The following is a 15,301-nucleotide window of genomic DNA, read 5'->3' as shown; positions in this document are numbered from 1 at the left end:
AAAAATAAAAAATAAAAAAATGAAAAAAATAAAAAATTCAATTTAAAACCCACGAATCTAAAAAATTACAAAAAAAAAAGGAGGGAAAAATTTAAATTTTGGTGTGTATATAAGTTTTTAAATATATTTTATTATTACAGTGAGGATTGAGGTAATTCAATTGGTGAATGTAAAGTTGGATGTGTCATTTTCTCTTGTTTATCAGCATAACTAAATATTGAATCTTTTTCTTCTTGAGCTTTATCTTGTTGTTGTCCCTTATTGTTAATTGTTGTTGATGATGTTGTTGTTTTAATTGGGCATGGTGAAGCAACTTCATTTTTTAAAATAATAGCAGGTGGAGTTTCAGGTATAGGTAAAGTTGAAGAGATTAAAGGTGATGAAGGTGAAGAATTTGAAAGTGGATCAGATACATCTAATTGTAATTTCTTTGATAATGGGATTCCAGTATTATTATTATTAATATTTAAAGTTTGTTGTTGTTGTTTTTTAAGTTTTTCTTGTTTTTCCCATTCTAAAGTTAAGTGTTGTTGATAATCTTTTAATTGTTTAACGAAACCGAAATTTGGATTAATACAAGATCTCTTTTGTTTACAAAAAGTGAAAGCATCTGAATAGGTCATATGATCTTCTTTCATTAAGTATGCTAATACCACAGTTGTTGATCTACTAATACCCATTGCGCAGTGTATTAAAACTCTACCACCTTGTTTCTTACAATCATTAATGAATTGAATAACTGGTTCAAAGTGTTCGTAAATGTTTGCTTTTGGTCTGTCGTCCAAGTTTGCTCTATAATATTTATAAAGGTGAGGATAAACATCATCCAATTCACCTGCCATATTAACTAAATGAGTTATCTTTAAATTTATCAATTGTTGTCTATTACCTGCATTCTCAGCACCACCTAAATATAAAAAATCTTTAATAATTTCTGATGGATATAATTGTGATCCACCACCACCGCCACTACTTGAAGAAGGAGAAGAAGAAGGATTACACATGAATGAATAATCTTTTTGAAATTGATCAAAACCACCTTGATAAATTATAACTTTAGTTTTCTTTTTTTTTAATAGGAAATGTCTAAGTACTACTTTATCCCAATCCGATACCTTTAAAGATTTGATTATATCTTGATCACTACCAATACTATTTGAGGTTGTTGTAGTAGTAGTAGTAGTAGTAGCAGTAGTAGTAATTGTTGTTGTTGATATGGTTTTCTCCAATTCATCAATATTATAAAGGAATGGTTTGTCGCTGTATACTATAAGTTTTTGAAATATTAAATTCCAATGCTTTGCAGTCACATTGGACCCAATATATTTACTAAGATTGAATTCTTTAATTTCACCATTTTCATAGAGTGGTGTTGTTGATGGTGGTGGTGGTATATTGACAGATGTTCTAATATGATTCTTTTCATATTGTTCTTTAGTTCTTAAATCGATTATAATCTTACTAGATCCTATATCTTGTAATAAATTATAAACATCCATTGAATTAACATGATATAATAATGGTAGTTCTTCTGGTTGTATATTAACTCTATTTATTAAAACCATTTTTTTTATTATTTTATTATTTTTTTTTATTATTTTATTATTTTTATTATTATTTTATTATTACTATTATTATTATTATTATTATTACTATTATTGTTGTTGTTGTTGCTAATTGATGTTACAATAAATAAAATTTTATTTATTTATTTATTAAGAATAAATAATTTATACTATTAATTAATAGTATGACGCAAAAAGAAAAAACGATTTAATATATAATTTTTATAAAAAAAAAAAAAAAATTTAAATGCAATTTTTTTTTTTTAATTTTTTATTTTTTTTTTATTTTTTTTTTTATTTTTTTTTTTTCAAACAGAATTTTCAAAGATTTCACAACAAATTTGAAATGAAATTTAAACACCATTAACAAATAATTATTGCTTTTCAAAAAAAAATTCATTGAATGAAGTAAAGGTAATCACAGTTTTTATTATTTTTATTATTATTTTTTTTTATTATTTTTCTAACATATATATTTTTTTTTATTATAAAAATAAACGTGGTTGGTGGTCTCTTTATTTTGAGAATTGGATTAAAAAAAATAAAAAAATAAAAAATAAAAAAAATAAAAATAAAAATGAACATCCAGGATTACTAAATTTTTTTTTTAAAAATAACAAATAAAATTTTTTATAAAACTTTTTATTATTTGGAATTTATATCTTTCTCCAATTTTTTTTTTTTTTTTTTTTTATTATTTTAATATCTTTTCAAATCATCAAAATTATTTCCAAATAATACATAAAAAAAAAAAAGATAAATTATTTCAAAAGTTTTTGTAATTTATTTGTATTTAAATGATTTTTTTTTTTTTTTTTTTAATGATAAAAATATAATTTGTAAAATGATTATTGTGTGTCCCAACAAAAATAGAAAAATAATTGTGAAAAGTGTGGAAAAAAATAAAAATAAAAATAGTTTTAAGATATTTTGGTTAAAAAAAAAATGGGTTTTCGTTTGGGAAAATGAAAAAAAAAAAGAAAATGATTTTTTTTTTTTGATTTTATTTTATTTTATTTTATTTTATTTTATTTTATTTTATTTTATTTTATTTTATTTTATTTATTTTATTTTATTTTATTTTATTTTAAAACCAACTTTTTTTTTTTTTTTTTTTTTTTTATTTAATTTTATTTTACTTTATTTTACTTTATTTTTTAACAAATAAAAATGAGACTCTTGGTAACTTTGATTTTACTTATTTTTGTTTTAACCGTTAGTGGTCAATATAGTTGTAGTAACCCATGCTATGGTAATATGTGTTGCTCTATTCCAAGCAATAATGAATATTATCTTACTACTTTTTGTGATGAATCTACTGCCTGTGGAACTCCATGTTCAGCCCAAACTTACTTTGTAAAGTATAGAAAGCATTTATTTTTATTTTTGTTTTTTATTTTTTGATAAAGTAATTATTGTACTTACAACATAAATAATAGACTGCAGATAGTCAACGTTTTGGTTGTGGTGTAACATTAACAATTTGTTCAACAAGTGGTGGTTCAACAACAACTGGTGGAACAGGTTCTGCAGGTACCTCAACTTCAAGCGGAAGTGGAAGTGGAAGTGGTAGTGGTAGTGGTAGTGGAAGTGGAAGTGGAAGTGGTACATCAGGTAGTTCTTCAAGTGGTAGTTCAAGTGGAAGTGGTAGTGGCAGTTCAAGTGGAAGTGGTGGTTCAAGTGGAAGCGGTAGTGGCTCAACTATGGAAACTGGAGGGTAAGATTTAAACTATTTTCATTTTAAACATTTTTAAAAAATATTAATATTAAAATTAAAATTTTGGAAAAAAAATATAAAAAAAAAAAAAAAAAAATTTAGTTTCTATGGTGTTTGTGTTAAAGCAATTACTATTGATGCTGGTCCAAATATTAGTGTTGAAGAAGAAGCAGGTATGGCAATTATTGATGCATCATCACAAATTTGTCAAGATCTCTTTGGTTCATCATCATGTGGTTGGTCTGATAAAAGATCAATTACAGCCGTCCAATCATCTGTTGAAGATGGATTCCCAGTTAACAAACCATTCAATGTCACTTTTGAAGATTATAATAAAATCATTTCAAATAGTTTAATTTTAGATCAACAATGTTCAAATAAAAATAATTGTAAATATAATAAATTAGAATTAATGAAATAAAATTTTAAAATCAAAAAAAAAAAAAATAAATAACCAAAAAAAAAAAAAAAAAAAAGTGGAATTTTATTTTATTTTTATTTTTGTTTAAACTTGGTATTTTTATTTTTTTTTTTTTATTTTTTATTAAATTCAATCTAATTTTAAACATTTTTTCAAGAGAATTATTTTGTTTTTGTTATGGATTTTTTTTTTAATTATTAATTTATTAATTAAAAATTTAATTTTTTTTTTTTTTTATTTTTAAAATAATAAAAAAAACATAGGGATACAGGATAAAACATTATTTGAAAAAAAAAATTTTTTTTCAATGAATTAATTGGTTTGATATTGTAAATTGAAAATGATTTTTACAATTTCTTCCAATCTTTAAAAAATTTCCAAAAGAATCTTTTTTAATTTCCATTTTATGACTTTTTAAAACTCAACTTGCATTTTTAATTTAAAAAAAAAAAAAAAAAAAAAAAAAAATAATAAAAAACGGACAAATCTTATTTGAAAAATAATCCGTTAAATTTAGAAATTAAAAACAATGTTTTTTTTAATTAAAAATAATGTTTTTTTTATAAATCTAAAAAATAAAAAATAAAAAAATAAAAAAAATAAAAAAAATAAAAAAAATAAAAAAAAATTAAAAATAAAATAATTAAAATTAAAAAAAAAAGGTATTTGAACTAAACAATTTTTTTTTTATTCACTTTTTTTCATTTACAATTTAGTATCAATATATATATATATTAAAAATTATTTATTTCTTATAAAAAAAAAAAAAAAAAAAAAAAAAAAAACAATTATATTTTTTTTTGGAAAAAAAAATAATAAAAAAAAACAAAACTGAAAGAAATTAATTATTCTACATTAACTAAATTAAACCAAATATATTATAATATTTATAAAAATAAATTTAAAAAATCTATTATAAAATGAAATTATTATTATCACTTATAGTTTTATTTTTTACATTCACCAAAAATGTGAATAGTTATGGTGAATCTGATTCTTCTGGATTGCCAAGTTATCAAGAAAGAGAACAATTCAATTTAGTTAATTTAATTAGAATGTTTCCTACTCAGTGGAAGGCAGATTATATGAGTACATATTCAAATCTAAATGGAATGCTTGTTAACTATCCACCAGTTCCTCCTTTGTATTATGATAATACATTAAATAGACTTGCTTTATCACATAGTCAAGATATGGGAAATAATAACTGTTTTCAACATAATTCATGTGATGGAACTAATATTTGGACGTATGTAATAATTTTATTTTTTTTAAAATTTTTAAATTATTATTTTAATATTAATTTTTTTTTTTTTTTTTTTTTTTTTTTTTTTTTAATAGACGTTTTAATCAATTTATTACATGTAAAGGCTCAAATGGTGCAATGTCAGAAAATATTGCAGCTGGTACAGATGCTCTTGAAGCTATTAAAATGTTGGTATGTGATGAAACTGGTGGTAAATGTGCTAATGATAAATCAAGTAGCGATGGACATCGTTCTTCCATTATGTCTAGTGATTATAAAACATTAGGTGTTGGTTACTATTCTAAATCTGGATCTGATTATACTCAATATTGGACCCAAGATTTCAATGAAGGTAATTGTAATTCACCAACAAATCCAATTTATTCTGGCTTTCATACTTGGGTAACAAGTAATCCACAATTCATTGTTTTATTTTATAGTACTACCGATAGTGTTTCAACTATGTCATTGGTATTTGGTGACGGAACCTCAAAAGTTTTATCAAGAACTTATGGAACTGCAAGCTCTGGTGCTTATATTACAACTTCCACTTATGTCGCTTGCCAAGCATATTACTACGAAGTAAAAACCACTGGTTCAAAAACTTATAGATATCCTGAAACAGGTTTTTTACAAGTTTCTAAATCATCTTCATGTTCTGGATGGGTTCTAGGTGCATCCGTAACACCAACAACAACTCCAACTGAAACTGTTACCCCAACTCCAACTGTGAGTGCTACCCCAACTCCCACTGAGACAGTAACTCCAACACCCACAATGACTACTACTCCAACACCAACCGAAACTGTTACTCCAACTCCTACTGAGACTGTTACTCCAACCCCTACTGAGAGTGCAACTCCAACTCCCACCGAAACAGTAACTCCAACTCCTACTGTGACTACTACTCCGGCACCAACTGAGACTGTTACTCCAACTCCTACTGAGAGTGCAACTCCAACTCCTAGTGAAACAGTAACTCCAACTCCTACAGTGACTGCCACTCCAACTCCAACTGAAACAGAAACTCCAACTCCTACCGAGACTGCCACTCCAACACCAACCGAAACAGTAACCCCAACTCCTACAGTGACTACAACCCCAACTCCCACTGAATCAGTAACTCCTACCGAAACTGCCACTCCGACCCCAACTGAAACAGTAACTCCAACCCCAACTGAAACAGTAACTCCAACCGATACTATTACTCCAACCCCATCCGAGAGTACAACCCCAACCGAGACTGTTACCCCAAATCCTTCTGAAACAGTAACTCCAACTGAGACCTCTACCCCAACTCCTTCTGAAGCTTCATCAGAAACCAGTATCCCATCTGATTCGTTGGATACTTCTAATCCAAGATCATCTGATGAAACCTCTGAAACTCCATCAGATACATCTGGAAGTAACACTCAATTATCTAGTGATAACCCAGCAACTGATTCCTCAAGCAAAAATCAAAATTCAGAAGATATTCCAATTATCTCGACTTCATCTGATGAAAGCTCTGGAGATATTGGGACTCCAATTGAAACTAAAAATCCAACAGAAAGTTCATCAATTGAAACCAATTCACAAGAATCTTCGACATCAACCTCTGAATCTTCTACACAACTCCCTGTTGATAATTTAGGAAGTGAATCAAAACATCAACATGAAGATTCAGACTCAGATTCAAGCTCATCAATTGTCTCAATTACTTATGTTTCATTTACATTTTTTGTACTATTATCTTTGATTTTATAAAGAAATAAATAATTATAATATTTAATATTTAATATTTTAAAAATAAATCCCTATTAAAATTTTATTTTTTAAACATATGAAGAATAGATTTAATTTTGTTATTAAATTGTATTGAAAAAAAATAAAAAATTTTATTTTTATTTTGGTTTATAATTAAATTTTTTTATTATTAATTATTAAGTTTAATATTTACATTTTTGGTTAAAATTTATTTTATAATAATTTTTTAAAACTCCAATAATTAGGAATTAATTTATTTAAAGTAAAAGAAATTATGAATAATAAATTGTTATTATCAGTACTTTTATGACAATAAAAAAGTGGATAATCAATTTTACATACAGAGTTTTTGTGTGTTAATTTATAATAAAAAAGAATTTTAAAAAAAACAAACACACAAAGAAGGTGTGTGGTGATATTTTTATAAATTGTTTATTTTAATATTTTAAAAAAAAATAACAATTAGTGTTAATTTTTTTTTTTTTTTTTTTTTTTTTTTTTTTTTATCTTTACATTAATATAATTAATTAATATAATAAAATTTAATTTCTTCTTTATTTTAAAAAATTATAAATTTAACATTATTTTTTAAATATTGCTTTATTTGTAATCAAAAGATATAATAAAAAAGAGATGAATGAAATTGATGAAAACCACACTTCTGAAAATAATAAAAATAAAAAAATCAATCCAATAATAAAAATTATTGTTAATCATTATAAAAACAATCCACAAAAAAAAACAGAACAACAAATTGAAAATGAAAAATATTTATTAGGAAAAAGAGTTAAATTTAATAGATGGATTTTATTTCCAATTGCAATTTTATCACAATTTACTGTAGGTTCATTATATGCATGGAGTATTTATAATAAACCAGTGGATGGAGCAATTTTTGGTGATGAAAATAAAGGAATGGCACCCTACACATTTTATGTTGCATTCTTTTTCTTTGGTAGTGCTTGTTCAATATTGGGTCCGGTTTTGGATAGAATTGGTCCTATGAAATCAATGTATATTGGTTCTACATTATTCGTTGCTGGTCATTTTTTAACTGCTCTTGGAATTTACACAAAAGTAATTTGGCTAGTTTATATTGGTTATGGGGCATTTGGTGGTTCGGGTATGGGTATTTGTTACATTGGTCCTGTTTCAACATTACAAAAATGGTTTCCGGATCATAGAGGTTTAGCAGCGGGTTTGGCTGTATGTGGATTTGGTGCTGGCTCAATTGCTTTTGGTTCAATACCAATAAAAATAATTGCAAGGGTTGGTCTTGCATTAAATTTCGTAGTGTTGGGGTCATTATTTTTCGGTATATTATTTTCAATTTCATTTATTTTTAGAACACCACCACCAAATTTTCAAGTTAATGGTAAAGATTCTGATCAAAATAGATTAAAAGAAAACTCAGATGAAGAATCTAATATTAATGAAGGAACTGAATCACCGACATCATCAATAGATAAAAATAATATTAATAATAAAGTTTGTAAGAATGATGAAATATCTTCATCATCAGTATCACAATCAACCACTGATGATAAATTACCAGAAAAACATCAACAACAAAATGAAATTGGATCATCATCTGAAAATGTTATTATTAAAACTAAAAAAGAACCTAAATTTTCAGATTATTTATTATCTGATGCAATTACATCATCAGAGTATACAATTATTTATTTAATGTTTTTCTGTAATGTCATATTTGGAGTGGTTGCAATTGGAAGATTAAGTGATATGTGCCAAAACATGTTTGGTAAAAGTAAAGTTGTTGGTTCTATGGTGGTATCAGTTAATGGTGCATTCAATTTATTCGGTAGATTAATGTTTGGTTTTGTTAGTGATAAATTTGGTAGAAAGAAATGTTATATAGCAATGCTTACCATTCAATGTTTTTCAGTTGGTTTCTTAATAAAAGCAATGAAAGATTTAAACTATGAAGCTTTCATAGGACTAATTTGGATTTCCACACTTTGTTATGGTGGCTCATTCGGTGTAATACCAGCATTTTTAAATGACATGTTTGGTTCTAAAAATGTTGGAGCCACTCATGGTTTAATTTTATCGGCATGGGCATTAGCTGGTGTTGGTGGTGGTATTGCTTTCTCATTTATCTATAATGATTTAATTAATAATCATGGCTATGGTCATCATTCAGCTTATCCTTATTTGGTTAATTATTATTGGATAGTTGGTTTCATTTGTGTGGGTTGGGTTTTAGTTTGGTTCATAAGAACAACTGTACCTGAAGTTTTCTTACCACCCATTAAAGGTCAAATCTTAAGAATTAGGATATTTAATCGTTACTTAAGGATTAGTAAATCAAAAGGTTTTGAATTATTAACAAATCAACAATTTAAACAAGAATGGGATAATTATTTAAACTCTTAATAAAAATATATAAAAAAAGAATAAAAAAGATAGAGTTTTTTAAGCTCAAAAAAAAGAATAAAAAAGATAGAGTTTTTTTTTTTTTTATTACTATTTATTTATTTATTTGTTTTTTTTTTTTTTTTTTTTTTTTGTTTTTTTTTTTTTTTTGTGTATTTGTTTTACTTTTTTACCTGATTGTTTTTTTTTTTTTTTCTTTTTTTACTTTTTAATTTATTATAGGAAAAGAAATACTTTTTTTTTTTTTTTTTTTGATTATGTATAAATTAAGAATTCTACTTTGCTGGTGGCTTTGTTGTGGTTGAAGAAGATTGTGGAACTACGACTTTATTCTGTCTGTAGAAGGTAGTTTGATTTGGATTAGATGATGAAGTAGTAGTAGTAGTTTGTTGTGGTGATTGATCAGAGTCTACATTATTATAAGATGGGGTAGATAATAATTGTCTGAATTGCTCATCTGTAGTGGTTGTAGCTATATTTGAAACGGTTGAAATATTTTTAACATTGCTTGGTTGTGAAGATGATGTTGTAGTGGTGGTTGTAGTTTGTTGTTGTTGTTGTTGTGCTTGTTGTTGTAATTGTTGTTGTGCTTGTTGTTGTTGTTGAATTTGTTGTTGAATTTGTTTGTTGTCGTTTGATAATGGTCTTTCAAGAGGTGGCTTTTCTCTTAGCTAGAGATAGAAAAAAAATATATATATAAATATTAATATGTAAATTTAATATATATATATACAGCTAATACAATACAAATAATTTAAAAACTTACTTTTCTAACAATAACCCAATCAAACATATAGTCGTATCTATAACCCTCTCTTACAAACATTTCTCTTAATAACTTTCTAAGATAAAGGAAATCTGGTTTATCTTCAAATTTTAAGAATCTTGTATAATTTAAAAATGTTGCAAATTCACCTAAAAAAAAAAAAGAAAAGAGAGGAAAAAAAAAGGTTAAATTATATTTTCTATTTTTTAAAAAAAAAAAAAACTTATAATATAACTTACTTGGGAAACCTTGACATAATGTATCAATTTTAGTTTGTGCTTTTTTATCACAAATTTTTTCGTATTTATCTCTTTTAGTGTAAGCTTTTAAACCTTGCCATGGTAAACTACCTCTATTGAAATACATAAGAACATAACCAAGTGATTCTAAATCGTCTCTTCTACTTTGTTCAATACCTTGATGAGTATTCAACGAAGCGTAACGAGCAGTACCAGTTAAATTCTTGTGTTCTCTGTATGGAATGTGTTGATGAGTCTTTGGATCACGATAACGTTTTGCCAACCCAAAATCAATTAGATTGACAACATGGCCTCGTTTTCCAATTCCCATCAAGAAATTATCAGGCTTTATATCTCTGTGAATAAAGTTGTTTGAATGAATGAACTCTATTCTTCTAAGCATTTGATCACCCAACATTAACACAGTTTTTAAACTAAACTTTCTACCACAATAATTAAAAAGATCTTCTAAACTTGGTCCTAATAAATCCATAACCATTATATTATAGTCACCATCGAATCCAAACCATTTAACTGCAGGTATACCAACTATAAAAAAAAATTAAAAATAAAAAATATTAGTATTAATATATATATATATATAGGAAGAAAATAAAAAATATATTAGAAACATAATTTCTTTTGAAAATAAAAAAAAAAAAAAAAAAAAAAAAAAAAAGTTATAATAACTTACTTCCACCTTGAAATATTTTATATAATTTTGATTCAAATAAAAGTTGTGGATGAATTGCTTTTGCAGGTTCTAATTTAATTGCAACTTCTTCATTGGTTGATATGTTGGTTCCTAAATAAATCTCACCAAATGATCCACCACCTATCTTCCTACTTATTCTATATTTACCACCAATTCTTAAATCCATCTTTTAATTGGTATGTATTTTATTTTATTGTTTCTTTATTGATGATATTATATACACTGGTATTACTTTTATTGTTGTTATTTGCTTTTCTTGATGTTGTTATATTATTGAACTTGATGTGATTTAATAATGATAATAAGGTGTGTTGATGTTTTTTTTTTTTTTTTTTTTTTTTTCTTATTTGTTTAAATTACACTATATTACTATTATTGTTATATTATTTTATTTTATTTTTTTTGAAAATTTATTTATTTATATGTACAATTATTATATTATTATCTATAATTTAATTATTTTTGTATGGTATTATTATTAAAAAAAAAAAAAAAAAGAGTGATATGAATGCTCTTCTTCTTTAACTATTATTTAATATTTTACTATTATACAGAAATAATAAAAAAAAATAGATAACAATTAGAAATAAATAAAAAAAAAAAAAAAATCAGCAATACATAAAAAATTTAAAATTAAATATTAAAAAAAAAAAAAAAAAAAAAAAAAAAATTATAATATGGCAAAAAAAAAAAAAAATTTTGTGGGGTTTTGTTGAAAAAAAAAAAAAAAAAAATAAAAAAAATAATTTTAAAAAAAAAAAAAAATAAAAAAAAAAAAAAATTAAAAAAAAAAAATTATTTGAACGTTGGCAGGAATAAATTCGATCGTGCTAAATTTAACAACAACAAAAAACAAATAAAGAAACAATAAAAGTAATTTAATTTAATTTATTTTTTTTATTTTATTTTATTTTTGATAAAGCACATAAAAATAATAAAAATAATAAAAATAATAAAAATAATAAAATAAAAATAATAAAATAAAAATAATAATAATAATAATAATAATAATAAAAAAAATTATTAAAATTATTATTATAAAAATTATTTTTATTTTTTTTTCCCAATTTTTTTGTTTATATAAAAAAATTATATAAAAAGTTAATATCCCTTCCTTTTTAAGTGTTAACCTGTTTTTAATTTTAAATTAAATTAAAATATTTTTTTTTATTCAAATGGTTTTTTTTTTTTTTTTTTTTTTTTTTGTTTTTTTTTTTTTTTCCAGATATTAATAAAATGATGTTTTTTTTTAGATTATATGCAAAATTTTAGATTTTCTCACTCCACTTTTTTTTATTTAATTTTTCTTTTTCCTGCTTTGTTTTTAAACACAAAAGAAAAAATAAAAAATTAAAAAAAAAAAATTAAAAAATTAAAAAATTTAAAAAAAGATAATAATTTATTTTAAATTATATAATAAAATTCTTTGTGTCATATTACTATTGTTTTGTTATTTATTACTATATATTCTTAAAATTGAATATAAGGATAAATTAATACAAATAAAAAAAAAAATTTAAAAATTACATGTAATAAATGGTAATAAAAAAAAAAAAAAAAAAAAAATTTATTATTTTTATTTATTTATTCTTTTTTTTTTTAAAAAAAATTGAAAGTTATAATGGTCAAAACAACACCCACTGAATTAATTTTTTGATCTTGAAATTCTTTTTATTATTTTTTTATAATTTATTTATTTTTTATCATTTATTTTATTTTTGTTTTGTTTGTTTTTATTTATTTTATTTTATTTTATTTTATTTTATTTTATTTTATTATATTACAATGTATTTATCCTTTAATCATTAAAATGATACCCAAATAATTTTTTTTAATTCTCAGGATTTTTTTTTTTTGATGACAATGTCAGATATTTGACTGGCGAATTTCTGTTTTTTTCAAATTTTTTTTCATTTTTTTTTTTTTTTCCTCATTTAATTAAGTTTGTAAAAAACAAAAAAAAAAATAAAAAAAAAATAAAATAAAAAATAAAAAAAAAAAAAAATAATAAAAAAAAAAAATTCAATATTGCACATGTGGTGAAAATATTGTCACTGCATTTTATTTTGTTTATTGTTTGTTTTGTCTATTTTATTTTATTTATTTCAATAAAAAAAAAATAAAAAATAATAATAATAAAAACAAAAAGTACGATAAAAAGGATTGATAAAAAAAAAATAAAAAATAAAAAAAAAAAAATAAAAAATAAAAAATAATTTTAATGTTGTTCAAAAAAAAAAAAAATAATAAATAATAAAAAATAAATTATAAAATAATATTAATTAAATAATAAAATAATAAAAAAAGAAAATATGTTTATAAATATATTTTCATTTTTATTTGGAGTTTTCTCCACAATAGTATGCGCAATTTATTTATTTATTCGATTGTTGGAGACATTAGATACAAAAACCGAAAAAGAATATCTTGAAATGTTAAAAGAGACCGAAGCAGAGAAAAAGTTAATGAAATTAGATACTTCAAGATACAACTCTGAAAAAAGAGGTAAAGTTTATATAAAACTACCAGATTCAACAACAAATATACCAGAAAAGCATTATTGTGTCTTAAAAAACAATATGTTATTTTTATTTAATAATCCAAATGTATGTATATATATATAAATACATAGGTAAAAACAATAAATAAATAAATAAATAAATAAATAAAATTAAAGCTAATTATTTATTTTTTATTTTTTACTTTTTATTATTTTTTTTTTAAAAAAAACAAAGGATGTATCAGCAGTTAATGTGATTTGTTTTGATGGTTGTTCAGTATCGATTGTTAGAAATAAAATTGGATCAAGTAAATATAATAAAAAGAATTGTATATCAGTTATGCAACCAGAAAGAGATTTATTATATCATTCAAAGATTTTACACTTTTATTTTGATTGTGGAAAAGATTTAAAAACATGGTATTGGTTTGTAAAGGAAGCATCATCAATGACTGTAAAGAAAACACAATTAGAGGATCAAGAAGAGAAAATTTGTAAAAAGTTTTTCGAAGAGTTACCAGCACGTTTAAATATACCACAAAGTTGTAGGGTTGGTACAATACCAGAACAAACTCAACCATCTGTAACAAATAATGTAAATAATAATAATAATAACAATAGTAATAATAGTAATAATATAACGAATAGTAGTAGTACTAGTGGTGGTGGTAGTGGTGGTAGTTTTGATACACCATCATCGGCATCATCATCATCATCATCATCGATAAATTCAACAGCATCATCATTATCAAGTTTTGCAATTAATAAATTTAAATCAAAAACATCACAACCAACAGAAGAACAATCAATATTGAGAGATAGATCAGCATCGAAATCATCTTCAACAAATTCTGCATTCTCAAATGAAATGATCGATAGTCAAATTAATACATTAATTGATGATATTAATGACAATAGTAGTAGCAGTAGTAGTAGTGGTGGTAATAGTGGATTTGCTAAAAATGGTAGTATTCATTTATCGTCTAATCAATTCATGCAAAATACCAATTCATCAATACCAAGTCAAATTCAACCAGTACAATCTAGATACGATTGGTTCAATGTTGCATTGGCTCGTGTATTCTTTAATTTCTATGCATCTGAAACTTTATTGGGTTTTGCCGCTGAAAAAATCACTAAAAAAATTAATAAATTAAAGAAACCATCAATCCTTAAATCAATTACTTTACAAAATTTAGATTTCGGTCCAAATATTCCAGTTTTAAATGATGCTAAACTTTTATATTTAACACCACAAGGTGAATTTGTAAGTTTTAAAAATATATATATATATATATATATATTTTAAATATGTAATTATTAATTCATTTTTATTTTATTTAATAATAAAAATAATAATAATTATAGAGTGCAGATATAGCAATTACATATCATGGTGGATTCACTTTAACAATTAAAATTGAAGTTATGATTAGTTTCCGTAATCATTCAGTTACAATTCCATTTGTAATTTCAGTATTAATTAAATCATTACAAGGTAGATTAAATGTACAATGTTTACCAACACCAACTAAAAGACTTTGGATTGGTTTCTATGAAGAACCTGAATGTGAATTATCAATCGATACTTCAATTGGTCAATCTAAAACTGGTTATTTCACAAATATGCCAAAATTAGCAAAAATCATTGTCAATAAATTAAAAGCTGAAGTTTTCGAAATGATGGTTTTACCAAATATGGATGATTTCCCATTACCTCATCCAAAAGGTCACAAAAATCCACCTCCAATTCCTCAACCAACTTTATAAAATATATAAACATATAAAGAAAATAAATAATAATAATAATAATAATAATAATAATAATAATAATAATAATAAAAAATAAAAAATAAAAAATAAATATATATATAAATATAAAATATAATAATATATTATTCTTTCTTTCTTTTCTTTGTTTTCTTTCTTTTTTTTTATTTTATTTTATTTATTTAAATACATTATTATTTTGTATTAAAATTATTATTT

At 23.2% G+C, this 15,301-nt stretch overlaps 6 protein-coding genes across 6 annotated transcripts; 4 read left to right on the top strand and 2 right to left on the bottom strand.

Moving 5' to 3' along the window:
• Positions 1 to 134: 134 nt before the first annotated feature.
• Positions 135 to 1,565, bottom strand: DDB_G0273199 (hypothetical protein; the record flags this gene model as incomplete). Its single annotated transcript, XM_639677.1, has 1 exon — positions 135 to 1,565. The coding sequence occupies one exon, from the start codon at positions 1,563 to 1,565 to the stop codon at positions 135 to 137; it is 1,431 nt and encodes a 476-aa protein (XP_644769.1).
• A 1,170-nt stretch (positions 1,566 to 2,735) lies between these two features.
• Positions 2,736 to 3,703, top strand: alyD-1 (hypothetical protein; the record flags this gene model as incomplete). The annotated part of the gene is made up of 3 exons (XM_639676.1): positions 2,736 to 2,921; positions 3,005 to 3,282; positions 3,385 to 3,703. The coding sequence occupies 3 exons, from the start codon at positions 2,736 to 2,738 to the stop codon at positions 3,701 to 3,703; spliced, it is 783 nt and encodes a 260-aa protein (XP_644768.1).
• Positions 3,704 to 4,623: 920 nt separating this feature from the next.
• Positions 4,624 to 6,695, top strand: DDB_G0273357 (hypothetical protein; the record flags this gene model as incomplete). Its single annotated transcript, XM_639675.1, has 2 exons — positions 4,624 to 4,952; positions 5,045 to 6,695. 2 exons carry the CDS (start codon positions 4,624 to 4,626, stop codon positions 6,693 to 6,695), a joined length of 1,980 nt encoding a protein of 659 aa, XP_644767.1.
• A 633-nt stretch (positions 6,696 to 7,328) lies between these two features.
• On the top strand, positions 7,329 to 9,092 carry DDB_G0273195 (oxalate/formate antiporter; the record flags this gene model as incomplete). The annotated part of the gene is made up of 1 exon (XM_639674.1): positions 7,329 to 9,092. One exon carries the CDS (start codon positions 7,329 to 7,331, stop codon positions 9,090 to 9,092), a length of 1,764 nt encoding a protein of 587 aa, XP_644766.1.
• Positions 9,093 to 9,367: 275 nt separating this feature from the next.
• On the bottom strand, positions 9,368 to 10,978 carry cak1-1 (protein serine/threonine kinase; the record flags this gene model as incomplete). Its single annotated transcript, XM_639673.1, has 4 exons — positions 9,368 to 9,763; positions 9,859 to 10,007; positions 10,098 to 10,646; positions 10,792 to 10,978. 4 exons carry the CDS (start codon positions 10,976 to 10,978, stop codon positions 9,368 to 9,370), a joined length of 1,281 nt encoding a protein of 426 aa, XP_644765.1.
• A 2,146-nt stretch (positions 10,979 to 13,124) lies between these two features.
• Positions 13,125 to 15,082, top strand: DDB_G0273193 (PH domain-containing protein; the record flags this gene model as incomplete). The annotated part of the gene is made up of 3 exons (XM_639672.1): positions 13,125 to 13,418; positions 13,548 to 14,579; positions 14,681 to 15,082. 3 exons carry the CDS (start codon positions 13,125 to 13,127, stop codon positions 15,080 to 15,082), a joined length of 1,728 nt encoding a protein of 575 aa, XP_644764.1.
• Between the last annotated feature and the right edge of the window lie 219 nt (positions 15,083 to 15,301).

The sequence above is a fragment of the Dictyostelium discoideum genome (assembly GCF_000004695.1).
Source record: "Dictyostelium discoideum AX4 chromosome 2 chromosome, whole genome shotgun sequence".
NCBI lineage: Eukaryota > Evosea > Eumycetozoa > Dictyosteliales > Dictyosteliaceae > Dictyostelium > Dictyostelium discoideum.
The sequence above is the reverse complement of the archived record's forward strand: the minus strand, read 5'-3'. Positions and strand labels throughout refer to the sequence as shown.